General features: G+C 53.2%; 9 protein-coding genes across 9 annotated transcripts; 3 read left to right on the forward strand and 6 right to left on the reverse strand.

Annotated features, from left to right (window-relative positions):
- Window positions 1-1782: 1782 nt before the first annotated feature.
- CTAM01_13098 (DEAD/DEAH box helicase) lies at window positions 1783-4313 on the reverse strand (the record flags this gene model as incomplete). The annotated part of the gene is made up of 7 exons (XM_060529103.1): window positions 1783-1826; window positions 1889-2050; window positions 2105-2233; window positions 2674-2781; window positions 2836-3804; window positions 3869-3969; window positions 4174-4313. 7 exons carry the CDS (start codon window positions 4311-4313, stop codon window positions 1783-1785), a joined length of 1653 nt encoding a protein of 550 aa, XP_060376335.1.
- Window positions 4314-5470: 1157 nt separating this feature from the next.
- CTAM01_13099 (phosphomethylpyrimidine kinase) lies at window positions 5471-7645 on the reverse strand (the record flags this gene model as incomplete). The annotated part of the gene is made up of 11 exons (XM_060529104.1): window positions 5471-5509; window positions 5563-5642; window positions 5732-5947; window positions 6001-6133; window positions 6182-6247; window positions 6303-6453; window positions 6507-6666; window positions 6723-7107; window positions 7172-7254; window positions 7320-7501; window positions 7593-7645. 11 exons carry the CDS (start codon window positions 7643-7645, stop codon window positions 5471-5473), a joined length of 1548 nt encoding a protein of 515 aa, XP_060376336.1.
- Window positions 7646-8396: 751 nt separating this feature from the next.
- CTAM01_13100 (uncharacterized protein) lies at window positions 8397-12660 on the reverse strand (the record flags this gene model as incomplete). Its single annotated transcript, XM_060529105.1, has 3 exons — window positions 8397-10148; window positions 10205-11651; window positions 11711-12660. The coding sequence occupies 3 exons, from the start codon at window positions 12658-12660 to the stop codon at window positions 8397-8399; spliced, it is 4149 nt and encodes a 1382-aa protein (XP_060376337.1).
- A 554-nt stretch (window positions 12661-13214) lies between these two features.
- CTAM01_13101 (uncharacterized protein) lies at window positions 13215-14302 on the reverse strand (the record flags this gene model as incomplete). Its single annotated transcript, XM_060529106.1, has 4 exons — window positions 13215-13257; window positions 13329-13542; window positions 14091-14147; window positions 14221-14302. The coding sequence occupies 4 exons, from the start codon at window positions 14300-14302 to the stop codon at window positions 13215-13217; spliced, it is 396 nt and encodes a 131-aa protein (XP_060376338.1).
- An 875-nt stretch (window positions 14303-15177) lies between these two features.
- On the forward strand, window positions 15178-15393 carry CTAM01_13102 (uncharacterized protein; the record flags this gene model as incomplete). The annotated part of the gene is made up of 1 exon (XM_060529107.1): window positions 15178-15393. One exon carries the CDS (start codon window positions 15178-15180, stop codon window positions 15391-15393), a length of 216 nt encoding a protein of 71 aa, XP_060376339.1.
- A 1044-nt stretch (window positions 15394-16437) lies between these two features.
- Window positions 16438-17340, forward strand: CTAM01_13103 (uricase; the record flags this gene model as incomplete). The annotated part of the gene is made up of 1 exon (XM_060529108.1): window positions 16438-17340. The coding sequence occupies one exon, from the start codon at window positions 16438-16440 to the stop codon at window positions 17338-17340; it is 903 nt and encodes a 300-aa protein (XP_060376340.1).
- Window positions 17341-18570: 1230 nt separating this feature from the next.
- CTAM01_13104 (50S ribosomal protein L13) lies at window positions 18571-19217 on the reverse strand (the record flags this gene model as incomplete). Its single annotated transcript, XM_060529109.1, has 2 exons — window positions 18571-19089; window positions 19197-19217. The coding sequence occupies 2 exons, from the start codon at window positions 19215-19217 to the stop codon at window positions 18571-18573; spliced, it is 540 nt and encodes a 179-aa protein (XP_060376341.1).
- An 860-nt stretch (window positions 19218-20077) lies between these two features.
- On the forward strand, window positions 20078-21973 carry CTAM01_13105 (heavy-metal-associated domain-containing protein; the record flags this gene model as incomplete). The annotated part of the gene is made up of 4 exons (XM_060529110.1): window positions 20078-20185; window positions 20612-20741; window positions 21107-21184; window positions 21441-21973. 4 exons carry the CDS (start codon window positions 20078-20080, stop codon window positions 21971-21973), a joined length of 849 nt encoding a protein of 282 aa, XP_060376342.1.
- Window positions 21974-22181: 208 nt separating this feature from the next.
- Window positions 22182-22685, reverse strand: CTAM01_13106 (uncharacterized protein; the record flags this gene model as incomplete). The annotated part of the gene is made up of 3 exons (XM_060529111.1): window positions 22182-22360; window positions 22417-22599; window positions 22631-22685. 3 exons carry the CDS (start codon window positions 22683-22685, stop codon window positions 22182-22184), a joined length of 417 nt encoding a protein of 138 aa, XP_060376343.1.
- Window positions 22686-26130: the final 3445 nt, after the last annotated feature.

Raw genomic sequence — 26130 nt, forward strand, 5'->3', positions numbered from 1 at the left:
AGGCTTTGAATGTTTCGCATTTCTTTTGATATCGTATCCTCAAATTACAGTTACATAAAAGCCGGCCAGTCTTGTCATTCTTTGGCTCGTTCCTTTTGTTCTTTGTTGGCCGATTTTGGCGCCACTCAGTGACTGGAGAACAAAGGTGTAGCAGACTAGATCAATTCCCGTGATGGGGATATGGGGATCGAGTCAAGCAAGTTGAGCTTCAGCTCGTTCTTTCGTGATGGAGGAGGTACTATATCACTGGTGGATACTGCGCCGTGAAGTCAAGTTCATGACCCCTCCCTTGATCAAGATAACGTTTAGAACTAACCCCCCTCCGCCCCCTTCGGAGACGGCGAGAGGGATGGAGCTGGCTCTACTCTAGAAGTCCAGACATCAAAATAGCTGTCACATGAACAAGCCCGGTTTTTTCTCACGTCTTGGGATTTTGCAATCCATAGACCATGGAGGAGAACATCATGTGGCTTGAGGAACTCGTATCGTGACCAAGATGTGATGTCCACCTACATTTCTCTCAGGGAGACGACGTTGAACGCGCGAGTTAGAACGGACAAAATATCAGAAACACTCAATGACTGTACTCCTCCTCCTCCTCCTCCTCCTCCTCCTCCTCCTCCTCCTCGTTCCAATCAGAGTTGGGCCCCCGGCTCCCATACATTACTTCCCCATGTGATCACTCAGATAACTGATTATACACACAGAGAGAGAGAAAAGGCACTTGATAGAGTTGGGGAAGAGAAAGGGGTTGGCGGTGGTGGTGGTGGACTACACTCAGCACACTGCTGGCGAGACTTCCATCACCCAAGGGGGGGCGGGGGGCGTAGATCCGTAAAGGGATGGACGTGTAGAAGCACAATATGATCTGGTCAGTACGTTTGAGCAGTCTGACGAGACAATGGTGCACTTGGTTGGCATCACAAATATTCATTTCGGTTCCAGAGCTATATTTGGGTCAAACACCATACCGTCCCAGTCATCCATCGTCCCTTTGAAACAGTCTCACAGGGGCGCTACATCAAGTCTGTGGATGGCGGACTAAACTCATAACGATGGCGCTGCAAAGGAGGTCAAATATCAAAAGCAACACCAAGAGTTTGGGGTCGACACGGAAATCTCAGAATGGGAACGATGGTTTAGTGCCAATCAAGCGGCCCAATCCCCAAGCCTCAGCTGGCAGTGAGGCATGACTTGTGCTTTGTCATAGCAAGGGAACTGTAGCAAGCAGCATCAGAAGGCTATCACGCAAGATGTCTAGTAGAAAGCATGAACATGTTCAAGTCTTATCATGAGATGATCTTCCTATTACTACTTGAGCAGTAAGCCGCCCTCGACAGGGCCATGTCTGATATACACAGTCATCTAATGCATTTTACGACCTGTCGAGCTTTCGACTTGAGCCATCCATTCTTGCTCATGGAAGAGCATCAAAAGTGACTGGGACCCCACAAGGATCTCTATTGCAGTCCACGACACCAATCATTGTGTCGTCTCCGATTCCGTCTTAACTTTTTGTTCAACCTGATCCACGTTTGACCATGCCTGAAGAGATATCGCACACAAGCCCCAAACCGTTATGGGCAAATAAAAGAAAACACTCAAGGAAAATGAAAACAGCCGTGGAGGAATACCAGACTGAAGGAGACACAGATACGTGTCCCGGGTACCTCGAGTCTAAAACCCCCGTCTACGTGAACGCCGATTTTGCATGAGAATTGCGCAAGTTGCCGCCGCATGATGAGTCACCTCGCCTTTAGGATGGTCCGGTTGGCAAGGTTTTTACCAACGACGAGCGCCTCCTAGAGGAGCGTTGTTAGCGTTGTCTGTGAAGAAAGTCCGGTCAGCGATTAGGCCACTAGACTTTGGGAGAATGGAAAACACGTACTACCGCCACCGCCGCCACGGCCACCACCACGGCCACGGCCCCAGCCGCCGTAGCGACCGCCGCCGCCGCCGCCACCGTAGCGGGTCATCTCAGCGAGACGGGGATCAATCTCCTGCTTGGCCTCTCTGAGGACGTTGACGAGGTCACGAGCCTGCTTGGAGTCTGGGAGAAAGTTAGCGCTTTGATCAAATATGACAGGTAAGGGGGAGAACTGACTGTCAGTGGTGAAGAAGGTAACGGCGGTACCCTTGGCACCAGCACGACCGGTACGACCAATACGGTGGATGTAGTCCTCCGAGTTGTTGGGGTAATCGTAGTTCAGCACGTGAGTAATGTTGCGAACATCTTGAGCAAGGGGTTAGCAGACGCCTCACGGTTTGTATAGCAACGTTCCAGCCGGGAACCACGTTTGTTTGATAAATATATCAGGCTGTTTTCACTCCGTCGAAGACAGGGCAGTCCATATGCGTCAAATGCCATCCTGGAAAGTTCAATGTACCGGGTCCTCGGGCTTGGGGAATCTTGGGGACAGCTTGAGCGAATCAAGAATTGCCACATCCACGCTTGTACCATAGGCAAATGGGAGGCACAAGGGTGGAACAGCGAGTATAGCGAGCCAACGGCTGCACACCAGACCAAGACTCCACACAGGAGCAGAGAGAACCAAGGAAACACGAATGCATCAGGCAAGAGTGCGCAAGTAAGAGAGCCCCTAGACATAAGAGTAAAGTACAGCACAAGGCTGCTGGAAGTTGCCATGTAGATTGGAGGGGAATGATACTCACCAATACCACGCGAAGCGACGTCGGTCGCGACCATGATGGGAGACTTGGCAGTCTTGAACTGGTCGAGGACCCAGTCACGCTCGTTCTGCTGCTTGTCGCCGTGGATGGCTGCGAAATGTTAGCTAGAGTACAGAGGATCAAGAAAAGAATGAGACAACATACAAAGCGCGGGCCATCCGTCCTGGCGAAGGAAACGGGTGATCTCGTCAGCGACACGCTTGGTGCCAACGAAGATGAGAACCTTGTTCTCCTTGTTGTCCATCATCTTCTCGAGGTGCTTGATCATGCGATCACGCTTCTCGCTCTCGTTGACGACCTCGACAATCTGGGTAATGCGGTGGTTGGCAGCCAGGTCCATGGAACCGATGTTGACCTGGATGAAGTCGGAGAGGAAGTCGGACGCAAGAGCGCGAACCTCCTTGGGCCAAGTGGCGGACCACATGAGAGTCTGACGGTCAGGGCGAATCTGGCCAATAATCTTGCGGATTTGGGGCTCGAAACCCATGTCCAACATGCGATCAGCCTCGTCAAGAACAAGGTAGGTGACGCGACGCAGGTTGGTCTTGCCGGCCTCGAGCATGTCAATGAGACGTCCGGGGGTGGCAATGCAGACCTCGACACCGCGGGAGAGATCACGGATCTGGGGACCCTTGGGGACACCACCGTAAACGCAGGTGTTGCGGATGCGGGAAGACTTGCCGAACTTGGAAATCTCCTGCTGAATCTGGACCGCGAGCTCACGGGTGGGGGCGAGGATCAGGACAATGGGGCCATCGCCGGGGGCCAGCAGAGGCTGGGCGTTGATGTGGACGATGGCGGGAAGGCAGTAGGTAAGCGTCTTTCCGGAACCAGTCTCGGCAATACCGACGACATCGCGACCGGAGAGAGCCATGGGCCAACCCTGGGACTGAATGGCAGTAGGAGCGGGGAAGCCCTGAGCCTTGACCTCGTCCATGACATATCTGGGGAAACCAGCCTCGTCGAAGGTCTCGACGGGCTTGGGGACATCATTGCCAGCAATGGCAATCTGGTGCTTGCGACGGAAGGACTCGACATCCTCTGAGCTGCGGTTGGCCACCTCCTCGTGCTCCTTGTAGAAAGACTTCTCGAACTTGGGCATCGTGGAAAGATCTGTGCAAGAAAAAAAAAAGTCAGTAAACGCGTTGCTGGTGTATGCTGTCGTGAATCAACTAACCCCATTCTTGTGTGCGAAGACCAGCGCCAAGGTTATTCATGCGGTCACCGCCACCGCCGAAACCACCACCGCCGCCATAGCCGCCACCACCGTATCCGTTGCTGTCACTGACCAGTTAGCAATAATGTTGACGACAGAATCAAAAAATTTATTAGGTGTTGAAGCTGGCGTTGGTGTCGTTTGAGAAACCACGCTCCAAATTCGGGTTGAAGCATCGTCGCTCTACGAGCGGTGTCGCGCCAAGGCAACAGCCGCCTCGTGAACCCGGCCGACGTGTTTGAGAATAGAGTCAAAGAAATGCTTACCCGTTGGAATAGCCACCACCGCCGTAGCCACCATCGCGGCCGCCTCTATCCTGACGATCACGACCACCGCCGTAGCCACCTCCTCCGTAGCCGCCGCCGCCGCCGCGACCACCACCGCCGTATCCGCCGCCGTAGGACATGTTTGCTAGTTGCGGAGAGCGCGCGAAGTGTTTATTGTCGTGAATGGTGCTTCGCTTGCTTGAGCGATGCCAAAGGAAAGACCGTGGGGAGAGAAAGAAGACGCGAAGTGAACTCTTTTTCTGGAGCGAACCGAAAAGAGAACTGATGCGTTGAGGGGAGGGGGATGGAGGATTGTGAGATGGAGGAAGAGAGGGATGCAGATGAAAGAAGGGGAGAAAAAGAGTAGGAGGGTCAGAGGTTTTGGGGAGCGCGAGGGAAGGCGGTCCCGGGGTGAATTTTTTTCTTTGCCTGCCCAAAACTTTTCGGCGACCGCTACCAGAAGGACCCTGCTAAGGCGAAAAAGGTACGTACCCGATGCACGTGGGTCTGTTACTGCCTTTATCGCTCGGATAAGATGGTGGATCTGACTCGCGATAAGGCACCTCTGCCAAATCTGCACACTGCACACTGCAGCAGCTGCAAGGTTCTTGACTTTTTTTTTTCTGTTTTTTTTTTCTGCCGCTCTCTCTTACCTTGCTGGCTTCCACGGTGACTGTGGTACAGTGTACTTCGGTTTGGACCGGGGGGTCTCCAGCTTTTTTTTTTCTTTCAGACTTCTGCATGCGAATTGCGGAGACCTGGTTTTGAATGATTGGAAATCGTTTGGCCTCGAGCGAGCTTCAGCACAAGCGGTGCAAGGGAACCCTTTGAATGCTGCTTGTTTGGTATCAGTACTAATTGGGACGGCATGCGCACCCGCGGCGGGAAGTCAAGGGAAGGAAGGAAGCACGGCGAGATGCATCAGATGACAGTGGAAGCTTCTGTTCAGTCCGACTAGTAATGCTTGGCTTTTTCTCTTGCCCGATCTAACGTCTAGCTAATTTATACTTGAAGCAAGGTGAGGAAGGAAATAATACTGTGTGAGGTAGGAGTAGAAATGTCGTCCACAATCTCTGAGGCTGTTTGAGTATCAAGATGGCCGCAAAGCGATGTAGGGGCCACCATCCTTGCCTCCATCTTGCTACACCCGTTTCCAGCTCAAGGCCTGTCCTCTATCCATCGTCTTTTATTGAATGGCATCCGCTCCAGTTGCAGAGCCTTTCTCTGTCTACCAAACAAGAATATTCACCGACAGAATTCCATTACCAGCTTACCGGTAAACATTGCTCGTCAAAACTCACCGGTAGGGAAACATTTCCCAGAAACCAATCTCCATCTGAAACAGAGTTAGCCCAAGCTTCACCCCGCCCAACAAACATCAAAACCAACCTTTGTGCCGTGAATAAAGATCTTGATCAACCGCTCTATACTCGACGGGCTCTGCAGGGCGGCATGCCTCTCAATTAACTCTGTGATTCAAACCCCCTTAGTCAGCAAGGAACAAAACGACTCAGTCAGCCATCATGACCATGAGGGGAGGATAAACATCTCCACAAACCTGAGCCGGTCTTCACCGCCCCGACATAGTCGTCAGCGACGTAGTTCTCGATCCACTTCCAGTACGTGTTCTCCTCGCGCTTCGTCTTGACGTCGCCGTGGAGCTGCTTTGCCACGGCGCCGTATCCGAGCAGGCATGGCGCGAGGGCCATTTGCAGCGCGATCCAGTCCTCGCTGACACCCACGTCGAGGACGTAGCGCGTGTACGCCGTGCAGGCTGTATGTGTGGTGCTTTGTCAGTCTCGCTCTCGTGTGTCTCCCCAAGGGGACCAACATCCACAAGATAAGACTTGCCTTGATGTTCCTCTGTAGCCTCGATTTCAGGCACCGTGATGCCGAAACCCTTGCAGTAGTCGATGTGCAGGCTCATCTCACGAGTTATGTGGTTGACGATTGTGGCACCCTAGATGATTCAGTACACAACCCCTCCAGAACAATGGGCAACACCTACGGCCGAGATGTCTGCTATGCTCTTCGCCTTGTAAGAAGCCAGCGCGTTGGCTCTAGCGAAGTGAACCTAAGATAGAAAATGAGTTACCAAGAATTTCCGTCGGCTATCATAGCACACGTACCAGATAGAGGTAGTCCTGGATGAGATACTGCTTGAACGACTCCATGGGCAGCGTCCCGTCTCCCATGGCCATGACGAATGGGTGATACACAAAGGTCTTCCAAACATCCTTGACATCCGGTCTCTCGAGCATGTACTCGATAAAGCGCCCACTATCGACTTTAGTCAATTCGTTGCCTATACCAGCGGTTTAAAGGAGACTTACGGTGCAAAGGGCAGCGTCTGGATAGAGTGAAAGTGATTCAGCGGACCATGCCCCTTTCCGTACCCAGGAGCAGTCTTGATCCCGGCCTCAATGTATCGACAAGCCGACTTGACAGCTTCCGGTACACCAAGACCCTTTGCCAGATTAGACGCAATAGCAGCTGCCACACAAATCAGCACTCATCATACTTAACCACGACCTCTTACCCAAACTCACAAGCTAAAGAACACCCAGTCCCGTGCGTATTCGTCGAACTCTGATACGGGCTCTGCACATGCCAAAACTCGCCGTGCCCATACAACACATCCACAACAACAGCCTTGTCCTCCTCGCTCTTCGCCACAGTCAAATCCGCCTTGAACGGCGCGTGTCCGCCCTTAACGAGCACCCACTCGGGCCCTAGCGCCTGCACCGCCTTCGCCATCGCCTCGAGGTCCCCGACGCTCTCTACCTCGACCGGCGCGTGGCCCGAGTCCTCGAGGATGAGCTTCGCCTCGGGGATGTTTGGCGTGAGGACGGTGGTGAGCTTGAGCAGGCCTTCCAGCAACGCGGCGACGGCTTCGCGAGGGAGCAGCTCTGCGCCGCTGGTCGCGATCATGACCTGTGGCAGTTTGTAAGAAACTCTGGGTTATCTATCCAAAAGTCTGCAAATGACGTGTTCATACCGGGTCAACGACGACCTTGGGGACCTTGTGCCTCTTGAGAGCCTCGACAACCGTCTCAATCGTAGCAGGCGAAGCCAGCATGCCTGATTCTGAGTTAGCTGCTTAAAGCCATGGGCCAGATACAGTCTACAAATGAAGCAAATCTCACCAGTCTTGACGACGTCCACCCCGATGTCGCCGATACAGGCATCAATCTGCTTGAGAAGAAACTCCTGCGGCACGTGGTGAATGTCGTGCACTCCAGTCGTGTCCTGCGCCGTCAGCGCCGTGGTGGCCGTCATGGCATAGCAGCCATGCGCCGCGATGACTTTTTGGTCCGCCTCCAGGCCTCTTTGGATTGCCGCGTCAGCAAGCCCATCTCTGTATTTGCTTTCCCCAGATCTTGTTGCAGTCTGGAGATGAAGAATGTGTGTATACTCACGCTCCGCCGGAGCAGTCCGAGCCGGCAATGACAAGAACTCGTCCCTGAACCATGGTGGCTAGTGTAGGGAGCAAAACGGACTAGTCAGAGATACGTTCGCCGGTTTGGGATCCTGTTTTTGGGCAAGAAAGAGTATTGATACGTGTAAGGTAGCAATCGACTCTCCGGAGCTTCTTTCCGTGCAGACGGATCGGACATCATCGGAGGACGGAGTAGGCACGGCTGACGACGGATCGGTCGTGGGTCGAAGATGTCACTCAAGTGGGGGCGGGGCACCCTTTAGTTTTTGCTCACCTCAACTAAACGTCCGACTCGCAAAACTCTTCGTCGTGTTCCCACGCCATACTGTGACCTGCGCCTTACTAGTTAGTCACACATCACGTAAAAGATATCGCCAAGGCTGCCATTCTTATATGCATGACCCTCACTCGAGGCTCTATATCTCACTGGCAAGAAAAGGATGAGTGATCTGAGCGAGAGGTGAGGAAAACAAGCCACTTTTGATTTGCCTATCGTGCAGACACCCTGCCTACCTACACCATTTGGGAATCGATACGCAGATGGCCACCAACTCCATCCTGTCCTTGCTCGCTCTTGAAGATCATTCCGTAGCTTATCTAGGTCCCTTTGCCGGCCAAAACCTCAGCTGGAGACTTTATCCACTCCCCCAAAGTCACGAGTTATAGTACAAGAAAAACCAACAAACAAAACGCCTCATCATGATGCCTCTCGAATTCCACTAATAACTTTCCGGCTCAAATGCCAAGTGATCTCTTGACGATGAGTGCAGCGGATCATACAACCTTACGCTGTCTCCGTCGAGTCAGCTGAGCTGTCTGTATCAAATGAGCTCATGCTGTCCGAACGCTCTGCCTTGGGCAGAGGCTCTGTCTCTTTCTCCAGTTCCGATGGGTCTGAGATACTACGCTGTCTCTCTGTTCGATTTTCGTCACCCGAAGATGCGTTTTCCTCATCCTCGTCGACATCTTCGTCGTCAGATCCGCTATCGCTGTCTTCGTCAAAGACAATTCTTCTGAGGACGTTTTTGTCAAACATCTCGAGAACCATGCGTCTAATAGGCAGGCGGTAGTGATTGTATTCAAGCATCGTCATGACGCGCCTGAACATTTTGGGACATCTAAAGCCTGCCACCTTGTGCTGCCTGATCTGCATCAGTTCACCCATTGCCCGCTTGTACAGAACCATGTTGCCGAGATCGACAACGAGATCCAGGATGCGTTGGTTGATGGCCTCTTCGTTGGTGAAGGCCGGCAGCTCTTCCTTCTCTAGAGGCGGACGCGCTTCTGTTGGTGGCGGCGGGGTCAAAAAGGTCTTTTGCGTATCTGGCAACGCAATCTTGGAGGCAATAGCGTGCTTCCAGGGTTTGAACGAGAAGAATTTGGATAGGTTATTGGGAATGCAGAATCCCATCGACTCTCCTCGCGGTGAAAGATTTGCATCCCATCCACATTCTGACAGGATCTCAAGACCGTGGGCGGATCGAGACACTAGTCCCAGGACGAAGAAGGCGGTGCCACGCAGACTCATCACCTCATGTTCTTCAGCAATCTTGACAATGTCTTCGATAACATCGCATGATTCGATAAAAGGGGCACCGAGCTCCATTGATCCCACGTTGCCGACAGCCCACATGGAGGCCTTGACCTTTAGCATGAGCTCAGGATCTTCCGACTGCATGCCGTATTCTTTGATCGTGCTGGCAAACTCAGCAAAGTGTCCCTTGTCGCTCAGTAACTTGCATCCCTCCTGAGTGCGTGCAAGCTCGCGATAGAAGTGCGGTGGAATGTGATTCTCTGGCTCGGTATCTGCTTGAGCTTCTTCCACCATGTTGATGCGGTTCTGGTGCTCTTCTGGATTCTCTAGGAATGCTTTGGCCAGGCTGGTTTCAATCACACCAACGTATGAGTCGTTTCGACCGAGGAACCAGTCATCCATCTCATTGCTGATGTAGTCAACGCCGTCGAGGTAGTGGTAGCCAATGGACGAAGACAGGAACCGCAGTAGGAGAGGAGCACCGATCTCTCCCAAGTGGTCCATTGTCGGACGACACTGGACGACATACTCCAGATATGCTTTCTTATTGCATGCCTTCTCGAGGATCTTAACTGCGGTTCGGCAGACCTCTACCTCGGGGTCGTATAGCTGGTCGCAAAGCTTCTCGATGGCCCACTTCCAGTCGATCTTGCCGTGGAATGGTTGGGATGCATCGAATGGTCGAGTGGCGTACTTCCGCAGCGCGTTCGTCGCCGTGATGCGAATCTCCCTCGTTCCAGACGTAAGAGCCTGTTCTATAAGCACCCGTGGGTGTCCCGGGATGCTGTAGTCAAAGTTTGAGAGAAGTAGTTTGATCAAGTCAGGGCGCTGCTTGTGCCCGAGAATGTGGTACATCATGTTGAACATTCTCCAGCGTTGTAGAAGCTCCAAGCCTCTGGGATCACCACTTAGGACTCCAAGCATGGGGAAGTATCCTGCGCAAAGTGTGCTTTGCAAGCGACCAGGGGAGAACATTGGGTCCGTGGATGTCAATCCGCTGCTCTGCATTGTTTGTTAGTGTCTTGATGAGGTTGCCAAGGAAGTGGTTTTTTGCTTACCGGGTCACATTGAGCGAGGCACTCAGCTATCTGCCGTAACATCTTATGATCTTGCAAGTACTGAAAGCCCTCATTTGACTGAAGCAGAGTGTGCATCAGTGTGCATCCGACCCTGACGTACTTTTGAGAATTCTTATTGCTTGTAAGATCCGAAAACCTGTGCTTAAAAGGCCGGTAGAAGCTCATGATCCTGTTCATAAACTTGGACACCCTGTTGACCTCGTCTAGTCGCTTTCCATCTTGAAGCGGCCCTTCGATGATTCGTGAGATAACATCCCAGTTCCATTTCAAGTAGTTGGAGCTATTCAGGACATTAGACTCCACCAAAAGCTGCCGGATTGCGCCCTCTTGAACCACAATCCCGGCGTTGCTTTTACGGTGCATGTCTGCGAGGTTGTCGCTGGAGGGGAGAGTTCCAGCAGTCGCGATAGACGGCGTGCTCCTATACAGCGTCTTGCTCACTGAGCTAATCTGATAAACTATGCCCGAGGCAACGAATCTGTTGTCGTCTTTGAACTGAGTCGCCGCAGCGAAGAGCTCCGGAAGCAGAGGTAAGTCGTTGCTCCACGTCGCGGGGAGGAGCCTGCTTGCCAGCTTCAGCACCTCGCCAATCAGGAGACACGTCTTTCTGGAGAGCTGAGGGTCACTGGTCCTGGCAACTTGGAGCAAGTTTTCCAATAGACCAGCTTTGACGAATGTAGCCAGAAGCAGAGCAGTGTAGTGATCCATGAAGTTTTGCTCTCCACTATCTTCCTCCACGGGCAGAGCATTGGCCGAGGGCGTCTGGTTCGGAACTGATTTGAGGCTCGCTACCCGTCCATATGTCGTTAGGCGGCGACCAGCTAGGAAGGAAGAAGCCCACGAGGGCGACTTGATCCGGAGAAGAAGGTAAATGAGATCGATTACTGTCTCTCGGATGGTTGCTTGTGGAAGCACCATGCTAGTGAGCAGCGACTTGATGGCTCGAGAGTCATGCATAGTCAGCATCATCAACCCAGGCCAACTCTTCAGGATCTTGGTGATTGCTTTGGCGTTCTGCTTCAGTAAGCTCTCATTTGCGAGGATGATATCTGTGAATGCCGTGAAGAGAACCTCCAGATCATAACCGGAGCGCAAGTAGATTCTCTTTTGTGGGTTATCCAAGATCTGCATATAAGACGCCGTAAGAGATTCAGGCGATTTATATGTTCCTTCGATCAAAGCCTCAGAGAGCGGTGAAAGGCCGCCAGAAGCGACTGCCAGGGCCGGGTCACGAAGCATAACCTCAGCAAGTGTTTCCAAGCAGATGGAGCGTAGACGATCTTCAGCCTGCTCTGCAACAGCGGCTATAGTCCTCACAACAGCGCGTGAAAGCTCTTTGACTCCATCCTTGACATCCAAAAAGGCCCGGACGAACTTCAAGGCCTGTTCACGCTCCAGATCTGCTTTTCGGTCTTTGATCAAAGATCTACGGTTGTTAGCTGTGGCTCGCAGTCTTGTCAATTGTAGAAACATGGCCAAACTCACGTCACAACAATGATGTCAGTATTCAGACTGCGGATCTTCTTTAAAGAAGACACATCTGAGATGGCATAGCGAATCATTCGGTAACCAGCTGCTACTACTTCTCTGGCCTCACTGAGCAGCATTACTTGCATGCGAAGACCGAACACCGACCATACCAGGTCATACTTGAGAGTTGGATGCCGCCTGAACAGATCAACTAGACTGTTTCCTCGACTAACATAGTACTCTGGCGGCATGCCCTCTTGCTCAAGGGCTTGTAGCAACTCAGCCAGGAGAAAGGTCGGTGACTGCTCAGCCGTCTCTTCATTGTCTGAACCAGCGCCACTGCGAGAGGCGCTAGGAGGTGAGCGCATGCCATTGTTGGCAGAAGAGAACAGTGGCTCGTTTGTCCTTTGTCTTGTGGGTGTGGTTGGAGTCGCCTTGAATCTCGAGGCATCTGTAATCTTCTGCCGTAGATTCTTGATGCGCTGGTTGGAGGCATTCAGCTCTGCTTCGACCTTGGCCCTCTGTTCCTTGGTTTGTTTTGCCTTCTTGGCGTTTAAGGCTTCCAGCATGTTCTCACTTCCGTCCTTGATCTTCATCTCTCGATTCAGCTGCTCCTTGAGAATAGCGAGGGTCTGCTCTGCAGCCGTGGCGGGATCTTCCTCGTCGACCTTATCGATGCTGTAGATGTCGCCTCGGGAGCCAGAGCGAGATGGCATCATCTGGCTGCGCAGCTCAGAACTAAAGCTCCCAGGGGCGATGGAGGGGTTGAGGGAAGAGCCTCGGGGTCCGAAGCTGACGCCCGAGGCGCCCAGACTTCTCGATCCATTGACAGAGGCGGATGGCGGCTGAAGGCCGCCGGTGCTCTCTATGCGCTCGAAACTCGGACGTGGATTGAGGGTATTGGCGCTCGATGCCGACTGTTGAGGCGAGAGTGCCTTTTGAGACTGTCCGGAGGCGCTCAGCATCTTGGCGATGCCTCTCTATGTTACCACCTTGCTACGGGGCTTCTCCGGAGGTTCTGGCATTCGGGCGACTGTTATTTCAATACCGCTCTGTTTTTTAGAAATTCGTTATCGGGGTGTCAGGGGGTCGGTGTTCGTAGTCGGGGTTCGTCTGCGTGGAGTAAAGGACTGTCGTCGATCGCTTGAATGAGGCTCTGTCGCGGTAGATGGGTAACGAGTTTCGAATCGAGGTTCGGACAATTCTTCAAATTGAAGGCGGTCGAAATATGGCGCGAGAGGTACGGAGGAGAAGGTGAATGTCCGAGTCGCAGGCTGTTGGGCGCGCAAATGGGCGAAGTTGGTCGGCCACCCGCAGAGCCACGCCAAGAGCAGGGCAGGACGTCAGTCCGAGTGGAGATGCGATGTGAGTCTAATGCTGAGGATATGCGATTGGCGCATCAGAAAGGGTTGATCGTTTGGATCTTTCGCAGGTTCCAGCCGTGGAAGACGGTCCCGATAACAGTGTCGCCTGAGGTCGGGCGAGATATCTGTGCCCTTGGGTTGTCTGTGATGGATGATTAGTTCTGGTGGAAGCAGTCGTCGCTGTTGTCGTTGTCTCGACTGTTGCGTGGTGCTGCGGCGTTCCAGCCGAGTGCTCGTTCGCGGCCCACAGTTGACGGTGAAGTACCTACTGTGTAAGGTAGGTACTGCGCAGTGCGTACTTGGTCGCCGGATACCAACTGAGCCTGGTCTTCAGAGCTTCAGGAGTGGGCCTGGATGCGCATGGGTTGCTGTCGCGGGCGTGGCTCAGCGGTGTTAACAGTTGAGAATGGTCGCGGGCGGGCTGTAGAGGTGTGGTTGCTGCCAATGTCACCTGTGGACCGCAGAAGGCGCTGATACTGGTGTCTGAGGTGGGTGGTGTTCAGGGGTGATTTCTCAGGGTGGTGCAGTGTCACGGCCACAGCTGCAGCGAAGTTGCGAGGTTCTCCTCTGTTCAAGCTCTCCAGTGCACCTCTGACTCTCAGGACGGGGTAAGCAGCGTCTGCGTCAGTTCGCCTTTGAAAGTATATTACTTGCCCTACGATGAGGTAAATTAAGGTGAAGAAAGGTGAGAGAAAAGAGAAATCTTGAGGTATGGCTTTGGGGTTGTCAAGGTAGGTAGGAAGGAATAGGGAGATACGGTAGGTAGGCTGTGTCTTGAAAGTACTTTCCAGCTCAAGTGTGTACGGATTTGGCAGCCCCAAGCCCATTGTTCGGGTTCAGATTGTTGGAGTCGGACCTCGTTCATGCACGCACACAGCCAAGTCCATTTTACCTCATTCATCATCCATCTTCAATGCTGATGTTCATCAACTTGAGATCACGTGTACAACACAACTTAGCTTCGGCCTGTCTATCTTATCTTCAAGCATTTATGTCCGAGAATCTGGAAAGAACTGATGATAAAATCTTACTTGCCCTCTCGGTGCGCTCTTTCTCCTTCGGCTCCTTCTGCTGCTGCTGGGCTATTGCTGCATGCGCCGTAACGCGGAAGGAAGCAGCCTTCCTTTAGTAGCCCCGCTTCTTGGTCGCTTCACCCCTCACCGAAAGCTTGGACCACGTCTCTCTCCCCTTTGGTGACCTTGGAAGATGTCGAGTACAAATACTTGCTCAGATAGGGCACCATGCCTCGTTATGCTTGGCTCAGACGGTAAGAGGACTACCTGAGAAGCCAATGGGGACGTTGCCGTCAGCTGCAGCAGTCTCTATTTCGAGCTACCTTCTAGCGTTACGTCTGCTGAAGGGGTACATCGTCATGGATAAGGTTGGCATCTTGTCGATAAGCCCCAGATAAGGCACGAAACCTTGACCCCATTATCTGTACAGATACAGGTGCAGCTCTTGGCACCACTAAGTTCTACCTTGACGCTCAACGATCAACGACCATCGACCTCCAATAATTTACAAGAATGATCGCCTAAAGTAGATCACGATAGCTTGAACAGCCTCATGTTTTCGTCAGCCTATCCTCCGATATGGTGCATGTTACTTGAGCTAAAGATCTTCATTATGGTTAGGTAAAGTGCAGTCGACGATGGCTTCAATCAATGAACCAGCTTCTATTCAAAGGAACCTGAAAAGACGGGCAGTCAACTTCGGGCGAGCCCATATCCGTACCTTTTTTGTATTGCATAGAGAGAAAAAAGGTGCTCGTGAACGCTCATCATGGACCATCCTACCGAGGAAATCCCTTGCCGTCTGAAGCTGCTTGTGCCACAGCATCAACTGCCACTACCAATGCTGAAACGCGGCCGGCTCCCCCATCCGCAGTCATTCGATGCCTCGGAGACACCCACCTCTATCCGTGTCAAGCAGACTTGCTGGTAGCAAGTACTGGTGGCGGGAGATAGGAACCAACGCCGAGGATCGAGACAACAGCTGCCAAAGAGTTCCCATCATCCACACAGCAAACATAATGGACAGAAATGATTCTGTCAGAATCAGTCACACACTACGGGATTTGCATCTTCGGCCTTTCGGTCTAATATCCACAGTCCCGAAATGGCGGGGGCCCCGGTTCCTTCGCGCGCCCGTCCTTGGCCAAACCCTCACCTCACCTCACCTCATCTCATCTCACTTCACCTTGACCTCACATCAGGTCGGAGAGCGGCGGCACAGGGACGGGCTTTGAGAGAAACGGCTTGCATGATGTGTGGGTTTCTTGGTGTTCCCATGTTGGTTGTGAAGCGTTCATGTACATTCTTCATCATTGTATGAAATATTGACCCTTACGCGGAGCCGGCCACTGGAGGTCCAGCAGCCAAGATACATCACGAGTATCTGCGGCTCTGTAAGATCCTTTGATCTCATCGAGTCTTCATTGGTTCCGTAGAGACGGAACCTGGAGAGAAAAAGTGCAAAATCAACTACCGCCTGCGGTAGCTAAGGTAGTCACGGCAGAACTTGCCGCCTCTCGTCTTGTTTCTTCTTTTTTTCAGAGCCCTAGAGGCTAGAGGCGTTTGCTTCGTGGAGCTGAGGTACCTCGCCTTACCAAATAGCATATACGGCCCAGAGCGTCTCTCGTCGGTCCCGCCCTGGCGCAGACAGCCGTAGGGAGACAGCGGCTGCATGCGGCGACTTGCCTGCCCAGCGTCCAAAGGGCATCGGCGGGCTCCGGGGGATCCACCCAGCTCCAATAAGACCATTCTACCCCACGGCAGCCGGACCCTATCAAGCGATCGGGCCAGTTCGGCCAGGCCATTGGGCCCTTACCTACCTACCCCCGACCTGCGGGGCCACCCTTACACAGTACGTACATCCCAGCACCCAACACAAGCAGAAGCTTTCATGCTTGCACAGCGCAAACATTGCGTGCCGATTCAAGACGCGACTACGCTATCTATGCTGCTTGCTGGTGTATCTCCGGCCCGGCTCTTGTCTCTGTGGTGGGTGACGTCCAACGAAGCTAATCTGAGAGCGAGAACCTCAACCAATTTCTTCTCTTGGATGTTGATATAAAAACTATCGTCCCCCCTCTGGCCTCTTCTCTTGTGACCTTGCTCTTGTCCTCTGTCTCATCATCAACCAACACCCACCTCCTTATCAGTGCTTGCTTGCGGTCTCTCTTGAGCTTGAACCACTTAGCACCTTGCTCTCATCCTCGACCCTCATCTCACAACGACATCTCATCTTATCTCGTCTTTGCGATACCAGCAATCTCATCCGCGATACCCCAAACGCCCTACATTTTGTTCGCTTTCCCCCCATTCTCAACCCTCGCAAAGCCACACACGAACACACACACACACACACACATTCACAATGGCAGCCTACCTCGCCTCCGCCCGCTACGGCAAGGACAACGTCCGCGTCTACAAGGTCGAGAAGAACGGCAACGTCCAGACCGTCACTGAGATGACTGTTTGCTGCCTCCTCGAGGGCGAGATCGAGACCTCGTACACAGTCGCCGACAACAGCGTCGTCGTCGCCACCGACTCCATCAAGAACACCACCTACATCAAGGCCAAGGAGAACCCCGTCAACCCCCCGGAGCTCTTCGCCTCCATCCTCGGCGCCCACTTCCTCGAAACCTACGCCCACATCCACACAGCCAACGTCAAAATCATCCAGCACCGCTGGACCCGCATGACCGTCGACGGCAAGCCGCACCCGCACTCCTTCTTCCGCGACGGCGAGGAGACCCGCAACGTCGAGGCCCGCATCTCCCGCAAGGACGGCATCGCCCTCACCAGCGCCATCCAGAAGCTCACCGTCCTGAAGTCCACCGGCTCCGCCTTCCACGGCTTCGTCCGCGACGAGTACACCACCCTCCCCGAGACCTGGGACCGCATCCTGTCCACCGACGTCGACGCCGCCTGGACCTGGAAGTTCCCGGACCTGGCCGCCGTCCGCGCCGCCGTGCCCAAATTCGACCCCGCGTGGCGCGCCGCCCGCGACATCACCATGAAGACCTTTGCCGAGGACGAGAGCGCCAGCGTGCAAAACACAATGTACAAGATGTGCGAGCAGATCCTCGCCGCCGTGCCCGAGACCCTGACCGCCACCTACTCCCTGCCCAACAAGCACTACTTTGAGATCGACCTCAGCTGGCACAAGGGGCTCAAGAACACGGGCAAGGACGCCGAGGTCTACGCGCCGCAGTCTGGTCCCAACGGCCTCATCAAGTGCGAGGTCGCCCGCAAGCCCGAAACCGCCAAGTTGTAGGCGCGAGCGAGCTTTGGGTGAGTTGGCCTGTGGGTCGAGTGAGTGAGATAAGGGGCTGTAGACTGAGGATGAGAGAAGATGCTTTTCTATGAGAATCCAGTGAGATTCGCCACTTGCATTTACCGGCGTCCATGACCTGGCCAAGCCTGGCCGGGTGTTCTTTTATAGTAATAATGAGCAATGACTAAGAATATGATAACCCATCAAGTTTGTTGTCCTTGAGAGAATTCCTGTGACTCGAGTGATACCGTCGTTTGGCTTTGGAACTGATCTCAGAATATGGGCAAGACGGAGAGCTTTGATGAAGCCACCCATGATACCATGTACGGGTTTCCAGAAAGGGCGTGGTGCTTCTCAATGGTGTTCCCCATTCTGCGACCTGTCCCGCAGTTGACACATATACTCGAACTGCTACTTGATTTTAAGATTCATTTGAGACAGGTGTCGTGAGGAGCGTTTTCCTTTTTTCTTCAAGCTGAAAAATTGGAAAAGGCCGTCAGCGTATCCATCAAGCTTTCACACGTATTGCGATATTTAAGAAAAACTTGGCAATTGACTCCAATTAGGAGATAATTTGTAAAAGTGACAATAACTTACAAACTCAGATGTATGTATTCAAGGTATTGGATAAGCAAGCAATACTTGTGTCTCTCGGCAGCAGAGCTCAGGAGTGATTCCAGACCCTGCTATTCGACATCAAAGGCAACGTGAACGTAGGTAAAAGCTTGATGGATCACATCTTCATACTGCTGCCATTATCACCCTTGACGAAACACGTCTGTCTATTTAAAATATATTAGTAGGTTCCCTGATACCGCACCTGACCTTCCTTGCTCCTTTTCAACCGGCACTCCTCTTCCCCTCGCCTATATCGAGACATCGTAGACTGTCGGTGCTCAGCTCGCAACATTCTCGACATCAGTTCCACCAGGTACGATGTCTTTCGAAAGCCTCAGGAGTTTCCAGGGGATCGCATTACGCATGTCATGCAGAGATCCCAATCCCAATAGCCAGATCATATCAATGACAGACATAGTCCAGCACTCGATGAGAAACACTGCCACATTGTAGAGGGTCATTTGACTTCAAATTTTTTGAGGATGCCCGTATTCGTACAGAATATACACGCCGACTCAAGGCGGCTTTACTTTACACCTCGCTCGCCCCTTCTCCCTCCATCACCCCTTTACAACCGTCGCACCTTATGGAGAGTCAACAGCAAAACCCCTCTCATATCCTCTGCGAATCCGCCTCCCGGATCGCCTTAACCTGCTCCTCCCACCCAGTCTTTCCCACAGGAACATCCCCAAACCGAATAACATTCTGCTTATACGGATGCGCCTCCCCCTCGAAAGCCTTAAGCCTCGCAAGCCTCTTCTCCCGCAGCCTATTCTTGGGCAACATGCCGCTCACCGCCTTACGCAGCACCTCGGCGCCGCCGTGATTCTCCATCAGCACGTCCATCGTCACCTGTCGCAGGCTACCGGGGCGGGTGTTGTGTCGGTAGTACGTCTTCTGCCACTTCTTGCGTCCCGTCACGTGCAGCGCCGCGCAGTCCGTCACCACCACGTAGTCGCCGCAGTCCGTCGAAGGGTCCCAGGTCGGCTTGTGCTTGCCCATCAGCAGCACGGCGATGCGGCTGGCCAGGCGGCCCAGCGAGGGCGGGGTGACGCCCGGCTGGGTCGAGAGGATCTCGTGGGGAGCCGAGGCGGAGATTTGGTGCCATACTCGGGAGTAGGAGAGGCGCGTCTGGAGAGTTGAGCAACTGGGTTAGCTATATGGTCGTGACGATAGCTCTCGGGAGCATGGAGAGAGGTATATATGATTGGGGAGGCTGCGAAAGGGGGAAAGCTTACTAGGCCAATGGTTTGCGACATCTTGAAATGTGTTTTCTGGGGCCGGCCGCCTCAGCCGACGTTGACGCTCGTTTCTGGTATTCGCGGACCGAATCGGTCAATAGGACAGTCCTTGCAGCGGGCAAGCCAGCGATAAAGCGTCGTCGTCGGATCTCGGAAAAGGAACGTAGTCGTCACGCGTTCTTGGGCGTCGTTGGCGATCTCCATTCAATAGCCTGACCCTGAGCTTCTCCCAAAATTTTGGAGCCGGGAGCGTTCTCACGTGATGATAATGATAAGATCCCATCAGCTCGGTGAACGAAAGCTGCTTTCGGTCTACCAGATGGTGCCAGCTGTTGTGGCTGCTCCCAGCTGCAGAGACCGAGCGCCGACTTTGGGGCCGATGCTCTCCAAAAACTGGCCCAAGCGTTCCCATGGCGGGGCAGAAGACGACGGAAAGCAATGAGGCGATGCGATCCAATTGCGCCGTGCTCGCTGTCCGCTGGTCGCGAGTGGGAGAGGAGGGGCAGCAGCACGATTTCAAAGCAAGCCCATATTCACAGACAACTTTACTCCACGATGGACCATGGGTATTAAACCCGCATATGCCGGCACAGTCATCCCATAGGTTGTTGGTACGCAATTCAACAGCATCATAACCATATCTATGAGCAATACCACTTGAAAACTTTGGGCATTTTGTCAAAGTGGGATGGTCACAGAGTAAACCCGCGACACACCAACATTCCCTGGGGCTCTTTTTTCCCCGAGAACGACAAACTCCATCCATCTCTCTCTCTTTATTTTAGGAACGGGAAACCACCGGAGTTTAACAACCTGACCTCACTTTTTTCTCATCTCAACAACAGCACAAACAACAAAGGGTCCTACAAGGACAGAGCATGCTCTACTGCCTCCCCGACTTCATCCACAATTACCGCTCTCTGCTACGAAGCCCGCTGCAGCCGAGCAGACGACCCTTCACCATGACCGTCTCATATCCTTTTCAGGTGAGTTCTCAATACCGTTTCTCTCTCTTTCCCTCTATGCCTGTTCTCCAGTCTGGTCCTCTCTTTCCGCTTTGCCCGGCAAGTCCAGGCAGTCAGTCAGGCAGTCCACCCGCCCCTCAAGTCTCCGTCACGGACACGGGACCTGGCCGAGGAGACAATGTCTTGTTCCTTCATTCTCGCTCGCTCGCTCCGTCGTCCGTCAGTACCGTCCCGTCGAGACGCACGCAATCCGGGTAGAGGGACATGCGCGTATGAGGGTCCATTCCGCTTCCGCACGCACATACACGGGCTTCATCGTTTGCCCATTTACTACCCATTGCCTTTTTCCACTTGTTCAAGTATACCCAAGTCTACAATACAGCAATGGGGGTGTAATTGCTCAACTGAATCAAATGGCTAATGAAACGTCTGAAAATCCAACACTAGACCGTTTTCGCCGTACCCATGACATGTGACAGCTGCGTCAAGGACGTTTCAGACTCGTTGTACAAGCTCGGGGGTATCACCAAGGTCGAGGCCAATCTCAAGGACCAATTGCTTTCTGTCGAGGGCACAGGTACGTTGTCTTCTGCCGCAAACTCTGAAAGCCTTTTTTTCCTTTTCTTTTCTTTTCCCCTTTTCACTTTCATCCTTCTTGCGGCTCATGGCTGTTGATCCCTCCTCCATCCACACACACACACACACACACGCCCCCTTCCCTGTCTTACACCCATGCTGTTGTGCGTCCCACATACACGATGCTTTGAGGCTTCCCAAGCTTGCCGGTTTGACAGTGCCATCGTGGTGATCCTTTCAAGATTGTATTCGCTGCCTTACGAACCTGTCATGGGGGATGGATAGACTCAAAAAATTGAACGCCTTACCGTTTGGAAAAAAGAAAAGAATGTACCTGCCGCTAACACTCTTGGCGACGTTTTGCAGCCGCACCATCAACAATTGTTGACGCCATCCAAGCCACGGGGAGGGACGCCATCCTGCGAGGCTCGGGAGGATCAAACAGTAGGTCAACTGAAGTCTCTTCTTTCTCTCCTTGGCTTTTGTGCTCTTGTCGTCCAAGTCCAACTTTTCTGTCCGCATTTCCTGTAACCCCTTGGCGGACATTAAGTTGTTTCCTGATACCACCCAACTTGTCTTGTCACACCGGCACTGGTGTCGGCAGATGGGGTCAAGTTTTGGGTTTTCATCGTCGTCGTTTAAACTCGCTCACCTGGGAACACCGGACTTCATCTGACCGCTGACTCACCACGTCCCTTAGGCGCGGCTGTGAGCATCCTCGAGTCTTTTTACCATGCAGATGATGCGCCTTCAAAGTCGAATGAGCAGCGAGACCGAGAGGTCAGGGGCCTGGCTAGAATGGTGCAGGTCTCCCCGACTACAACTCTGATCGACATGACGCTACGCGGCGTTGCCCCCGGGTCATACCGAGCTACAATCCGTGAGTACGGTAACCTGGCAGAGGGCGCATCATCGACGGGCCCTGTCTGGTCGGGAGGCAGTCAAGACGCCGCCGCCGCCAAGGGCTTCTTGGGTGTCTTCAACGTCGACAAGGATGGCAGAGGCAGCGCCTATCTCGACAAACCCTTTCAAATCTGGGAAGTTATTGGCCATGCCATGGTCGTCTCGAGACAAGATGAGTCTGCAGGGGCGTTGAAAAATGACCCAGACACGTTAGTCGGCGTGATTGCCAGGAGTGCCGGCGTGTGGGACAATGATAAGACGGTCTGTTCATGCACCGGCAAGACGCTGTGGGAGGAGAGAAAGGACGAGGTTGAGAAGGGTATGCTGTAGGTAGACTTTGCGGGAAGCCATCAGATGATGTATAAAGAATGATCATGAAATCAACGAGAGATTTTCAATGTGTTTCTTGCCAGGGAAGCTCGGTCGATGAGCCGGATAGGCTTTATGATGATCACCAATAGCCACACGTGGAGTGGCAGCCACCATAAACAATATCGTACGATTTTTGCGATGAACGTAGATTTTTGGACTGCATCTGCTACCTCAGGTCAAGCTCGATGGCCACGGCTTCCAGAACACTGACAGGCAAGATGCCAGGGGTTGTTGTGGTTATGGTGTGAGGAGTCCAAAGAACCGCACCATGGTCGGGTTTGACACTGAGGCTGAGCCTCTCCAATGCCTTGGCATACTGCCTACCCCAAGGATGAGGTTCAAGGACTCTCGGTTAGGTAGACAGATTCGCGGACCTGGAGTTGCGGGATGGGGGCACTTACCTTGGACTCTGGGGTCTCGGTAAGGTTGCGGGTTTCCATCCGTTGTCACAGGCTCGTGTAAGTTAACCTCTGTATGCAAAGCTTCCCAAGGCTTGTCTCGGTCAGAATTTTCCGCCGAGTTCTTGATCGTCTCTGGGCGATGGGACAGATGGGACAGCGGGGCCAGCAAAAGAGATGGAGCCTCTGTTCCCTGGGAACGGAGAGAGAGGCCTATGCCAGAGGAGGAGACCAACAGACATGGCTTCAGCGTCGGGCTTGATGCAGATCATGTTAGAAGAAACACTGACGACGGTTCCGGGAGATTCCCCCCACCGATCGAAGACCGGAAGGAGGCGGAGCGTAGGTGACAGGTGGTAGATGAGACGAATACGCGTTGTAGTTGAACAGGGACCAGAGGCGCTACCTTATTTTGCTGGATCGCAGGGGCGCCGGGACCGCCTTGCCGTGATAAGGCCCACTATCCGTAGTAAGGGCGTGTACGCAGATGGCATTACACAAGGAGGCTGATGCTGCAGTGCCAGTGGGAACTTGAAGTGACCGACATATACGTGCAAAGGGGTCGATGGGTGGAGAAGATGGCCGAGTTTGAAACTAGCTTAGGTAGGTGGTAGGCAAGCTCGAAATCGGATGCGAGAAGCGGTGGTCTGTACTCTTTACGTGCAGATTGCAGATTGAGTAAGGCAGCCCCAAAGATACGGGGCGGAGGCGGCAGGGGAGTTGAAGTGTTCGTTGACGACATGTCTAGGCTGATAATGACAGAAGGTTAAGTTAGTTGGGCTGCTTGAGAGCCACAAAGAAGCCACTGCGCCAAAGTGTATCGACGTTTATGATGCAAACGTGTTTGACGAGGAGGCTGATTCAGGAAAGAAGAGTCGAGGAACAGCTGAGTCTCGACCCGTGGGCAATGTTTGGTGGTGAACATGACAAGTGCCTGCCGGAGCTCCCTCTCGAGATTTGCATTTGCGGGCTTCGGACCGCGGAGGTTCGCATTGAACGACGGGGACAACGTAGATCTTGCCGCGTCACGGGTGGATTCATCCGTTCAAAGGGATGCCCAGACTTGTGACACTTGGGAAGAGAAGGAAAAATAGGGGAGTGGAAGGTTGACGGGCGAGCGAGCAGCAACTCGGAGCGGAGCGTTATGGGTGCCACTGTCTGCGATCCATGGCGCGGTCCTGTCCGTGTGTTGAGTGCATCGTGTCGAGTCACCTTGGCTTACCTTGGGGCCAAGACGAGATGTGGTTGAGGCGAATTATTGCGTATCAAGAGCGAGGGGCAGACCTAGGCAGTTGGCACCTAGACAGAAGACTACTTGGTAGCCCAGCAGACGGGAGACGCATGGCTTACGGCTCGATGACTGAGGGAACCCCTCAAACCCGGCCGGATGCTGCGTGGTAAAACAAGGTGAAGTTCACAGGCTTGACGTCTGGTTCATGCGGCGAAGTGGCTGGTGGTCTGGGCAGAGTCGCAAGTCGTTCCACACCCAAAGGTATGTGGAGAGTGACATTGCCCTAGCTGCGCCAACGTTACAGCAGAAGCTGCCTTTACCCAGATCAAGGTACCTTGGCAGGTGTGTGTGTTGATCCTTCGAGTACCTACGAACGAATCCATACCTATCCGTACCTACTACTCCGTACGGATACCTACCCTACCATGACTTGGTATGATAGCCAGGCACGTCACGATAGTGTAAGGTAGGTACGGATAGAGAAGAAGAAGAGCGTGCGCCCCTTGCACATGAGGTAGACAGCACGTCAGTGGGGACGCCAGCACGGGACTTCCAAAACAGCCTGAAGGACAAGCGAGTTTCGCAGACTCTTGAGACTTGGGACTGGCAGGGATAATTAGAGTTGGAGATGGTTTTGCTGGGTGTCCACGGTGTCTTTCCGTACCCTACGGCCCACGGGTACGAAGTACCTTAGGCAGTGATGTCCGGAGTACCTTGCTGTCTAATAACGATAGGGCGGTGCGTAGTTGGGGGGTTCCTTGGAAAGCATCTTTTCGGCTTCGGGCTTTGGGTTGCCCTGAGAAGGGATCTTCTTGTCACTGGCGATGCAAGTCATTCTAGCGAGGCCGCATTTTGTTCCTTTTTCGTTCTTTTTGGAAGAAGCTGCGTGGGTCCTGGCTCGTGCTTGCCGTTGCTTGTAAGTTGTCCCCGCTGTCTTACATCATTTCTAGGTACCTTAGGTATTGGAAGGAGTTAGAGCGAGAGTTGAGTAGATTTTGGACTTGACTCTCGATTGTAAAGAACCTACCTTAGGTTATCTGTTCCTTCCCCAGGACGACCTCGACAAGATCACGTTCCTCTTGGCAAGATACGTACTTGGACAACGTGCCTCTTTTTGATGGGCGGGAGGAAGGAACGCCTGGCATGGATGCTGGGTTAAGATGGCAGTGGCTTCCGACGGGACACAGGCGAGGCAGGTACGCTACTTTCTTAGTCAAACGTCAACGACGTGTGGCTGAGCTTGTTGAGCCTTCAAGTATCGGATGCCTAGACCCTACCTACTGTATGTAGAGGTTGACGGCTGAAGCCAAGTCTCCCCTCGACGCATCCTGGTCCTTGCTGAGTAGCCCTGATCCCTCAACCTCGCGATGACTCGACTCTCTTTCACACGCACTCTCTCCCTCCCTGTTAATCCGACAAATCTTACGATATCAACTATTGCGAATTTAACCTAGGCTAAGCATCGACTCTGGACAACTGCACAGACACGACTGCCGATATTGACGCCAGTGCCTTCGCCAGTCAGTGACGGTCCTATGGACGGCTGGAACCACTTGTGGACCCGCTGCAGATAAGGTTGTCTAAATCCTAACCAGGACCGGATGGGATGAGCGATGCCCCAGACGAGACGCCATAAAGGGCAATAGAGAAGAACCTGCCGACGAACCTATTCCTTTCCTTGGCGGCCTCTTCTCCTCCTTCGAGCCAAACCCCGCCATCCGGCCAATCTACTGGCGAGAGACTTCACACAGCCCGTCACACCACGATGGCCTCATGATATGCCAGAATCAACCGAGCGGTACCTCACTCCTCCATCTTGTGCAAATTCCAGTCCTGTGGGATGCAGCTCCCCATGCAGGAACATCGTCCTAGACTGTTACCAATACCTACAGCCTGGACTGCCGAACCTACGTGTCTGCGCCGCAGTCTCGCAGATGTCTTGACTTGGGCTGAGGGGTCTCTAGATTCTGTACCACCAACCTTCGGTTTCCATTGCCGATCCTCGTCGACCAAAGACAGCCCACCATCTCCAGAGTTCAACCTATTGTGATACCACAACGACCGCCTAGTGCTCAGATATATGACCTACACGCCTCCTTCATAGCGGCACCTTGATTCGATCTGGGCTGATCAATTTGACGGACGCCCATCCGCTCGACCTGGGCTTTGGTTGATGAAGGATGAAGCACCCATCTGACGGACGGAGAAACTTTGGTTGGAAACGTCCGGACGGGTCGGGCTGCCCAACTGGCGACATATCACCCGCACCGAGGCGGCCAACGCTGCCAGTTCGCCGGGTCAGCCCAATCAGAAAAATATCACCGGCGCTTAACTTATCCCATATGCACTCTGCAAAGAATGGCACTTTCGGAAGATGCTATTTTAAACAGTTCAACGTCATTTCTCCCAGCTCCAGTGGACTGGTTTGGCAGACCATTTCCAGTATGGCGGCCTGCAAGCACTTACACCTCATCCACTTTTCAACC

Source organism: Colletotrichum tamarilloi (assembly GCF_030869305.1).
Source record: "Colletotrichum tamarilloi strain Tom-12 chromosome Unknown Scaffold_88.1, whole genome shotgun sequence".
NCBI lineage: Eukaryota > Fungi > Ascomycota > Sordariomycetes > Glomerellales > Glomerellaceae > Colletotrichum > Colletotrichum tamarilloi.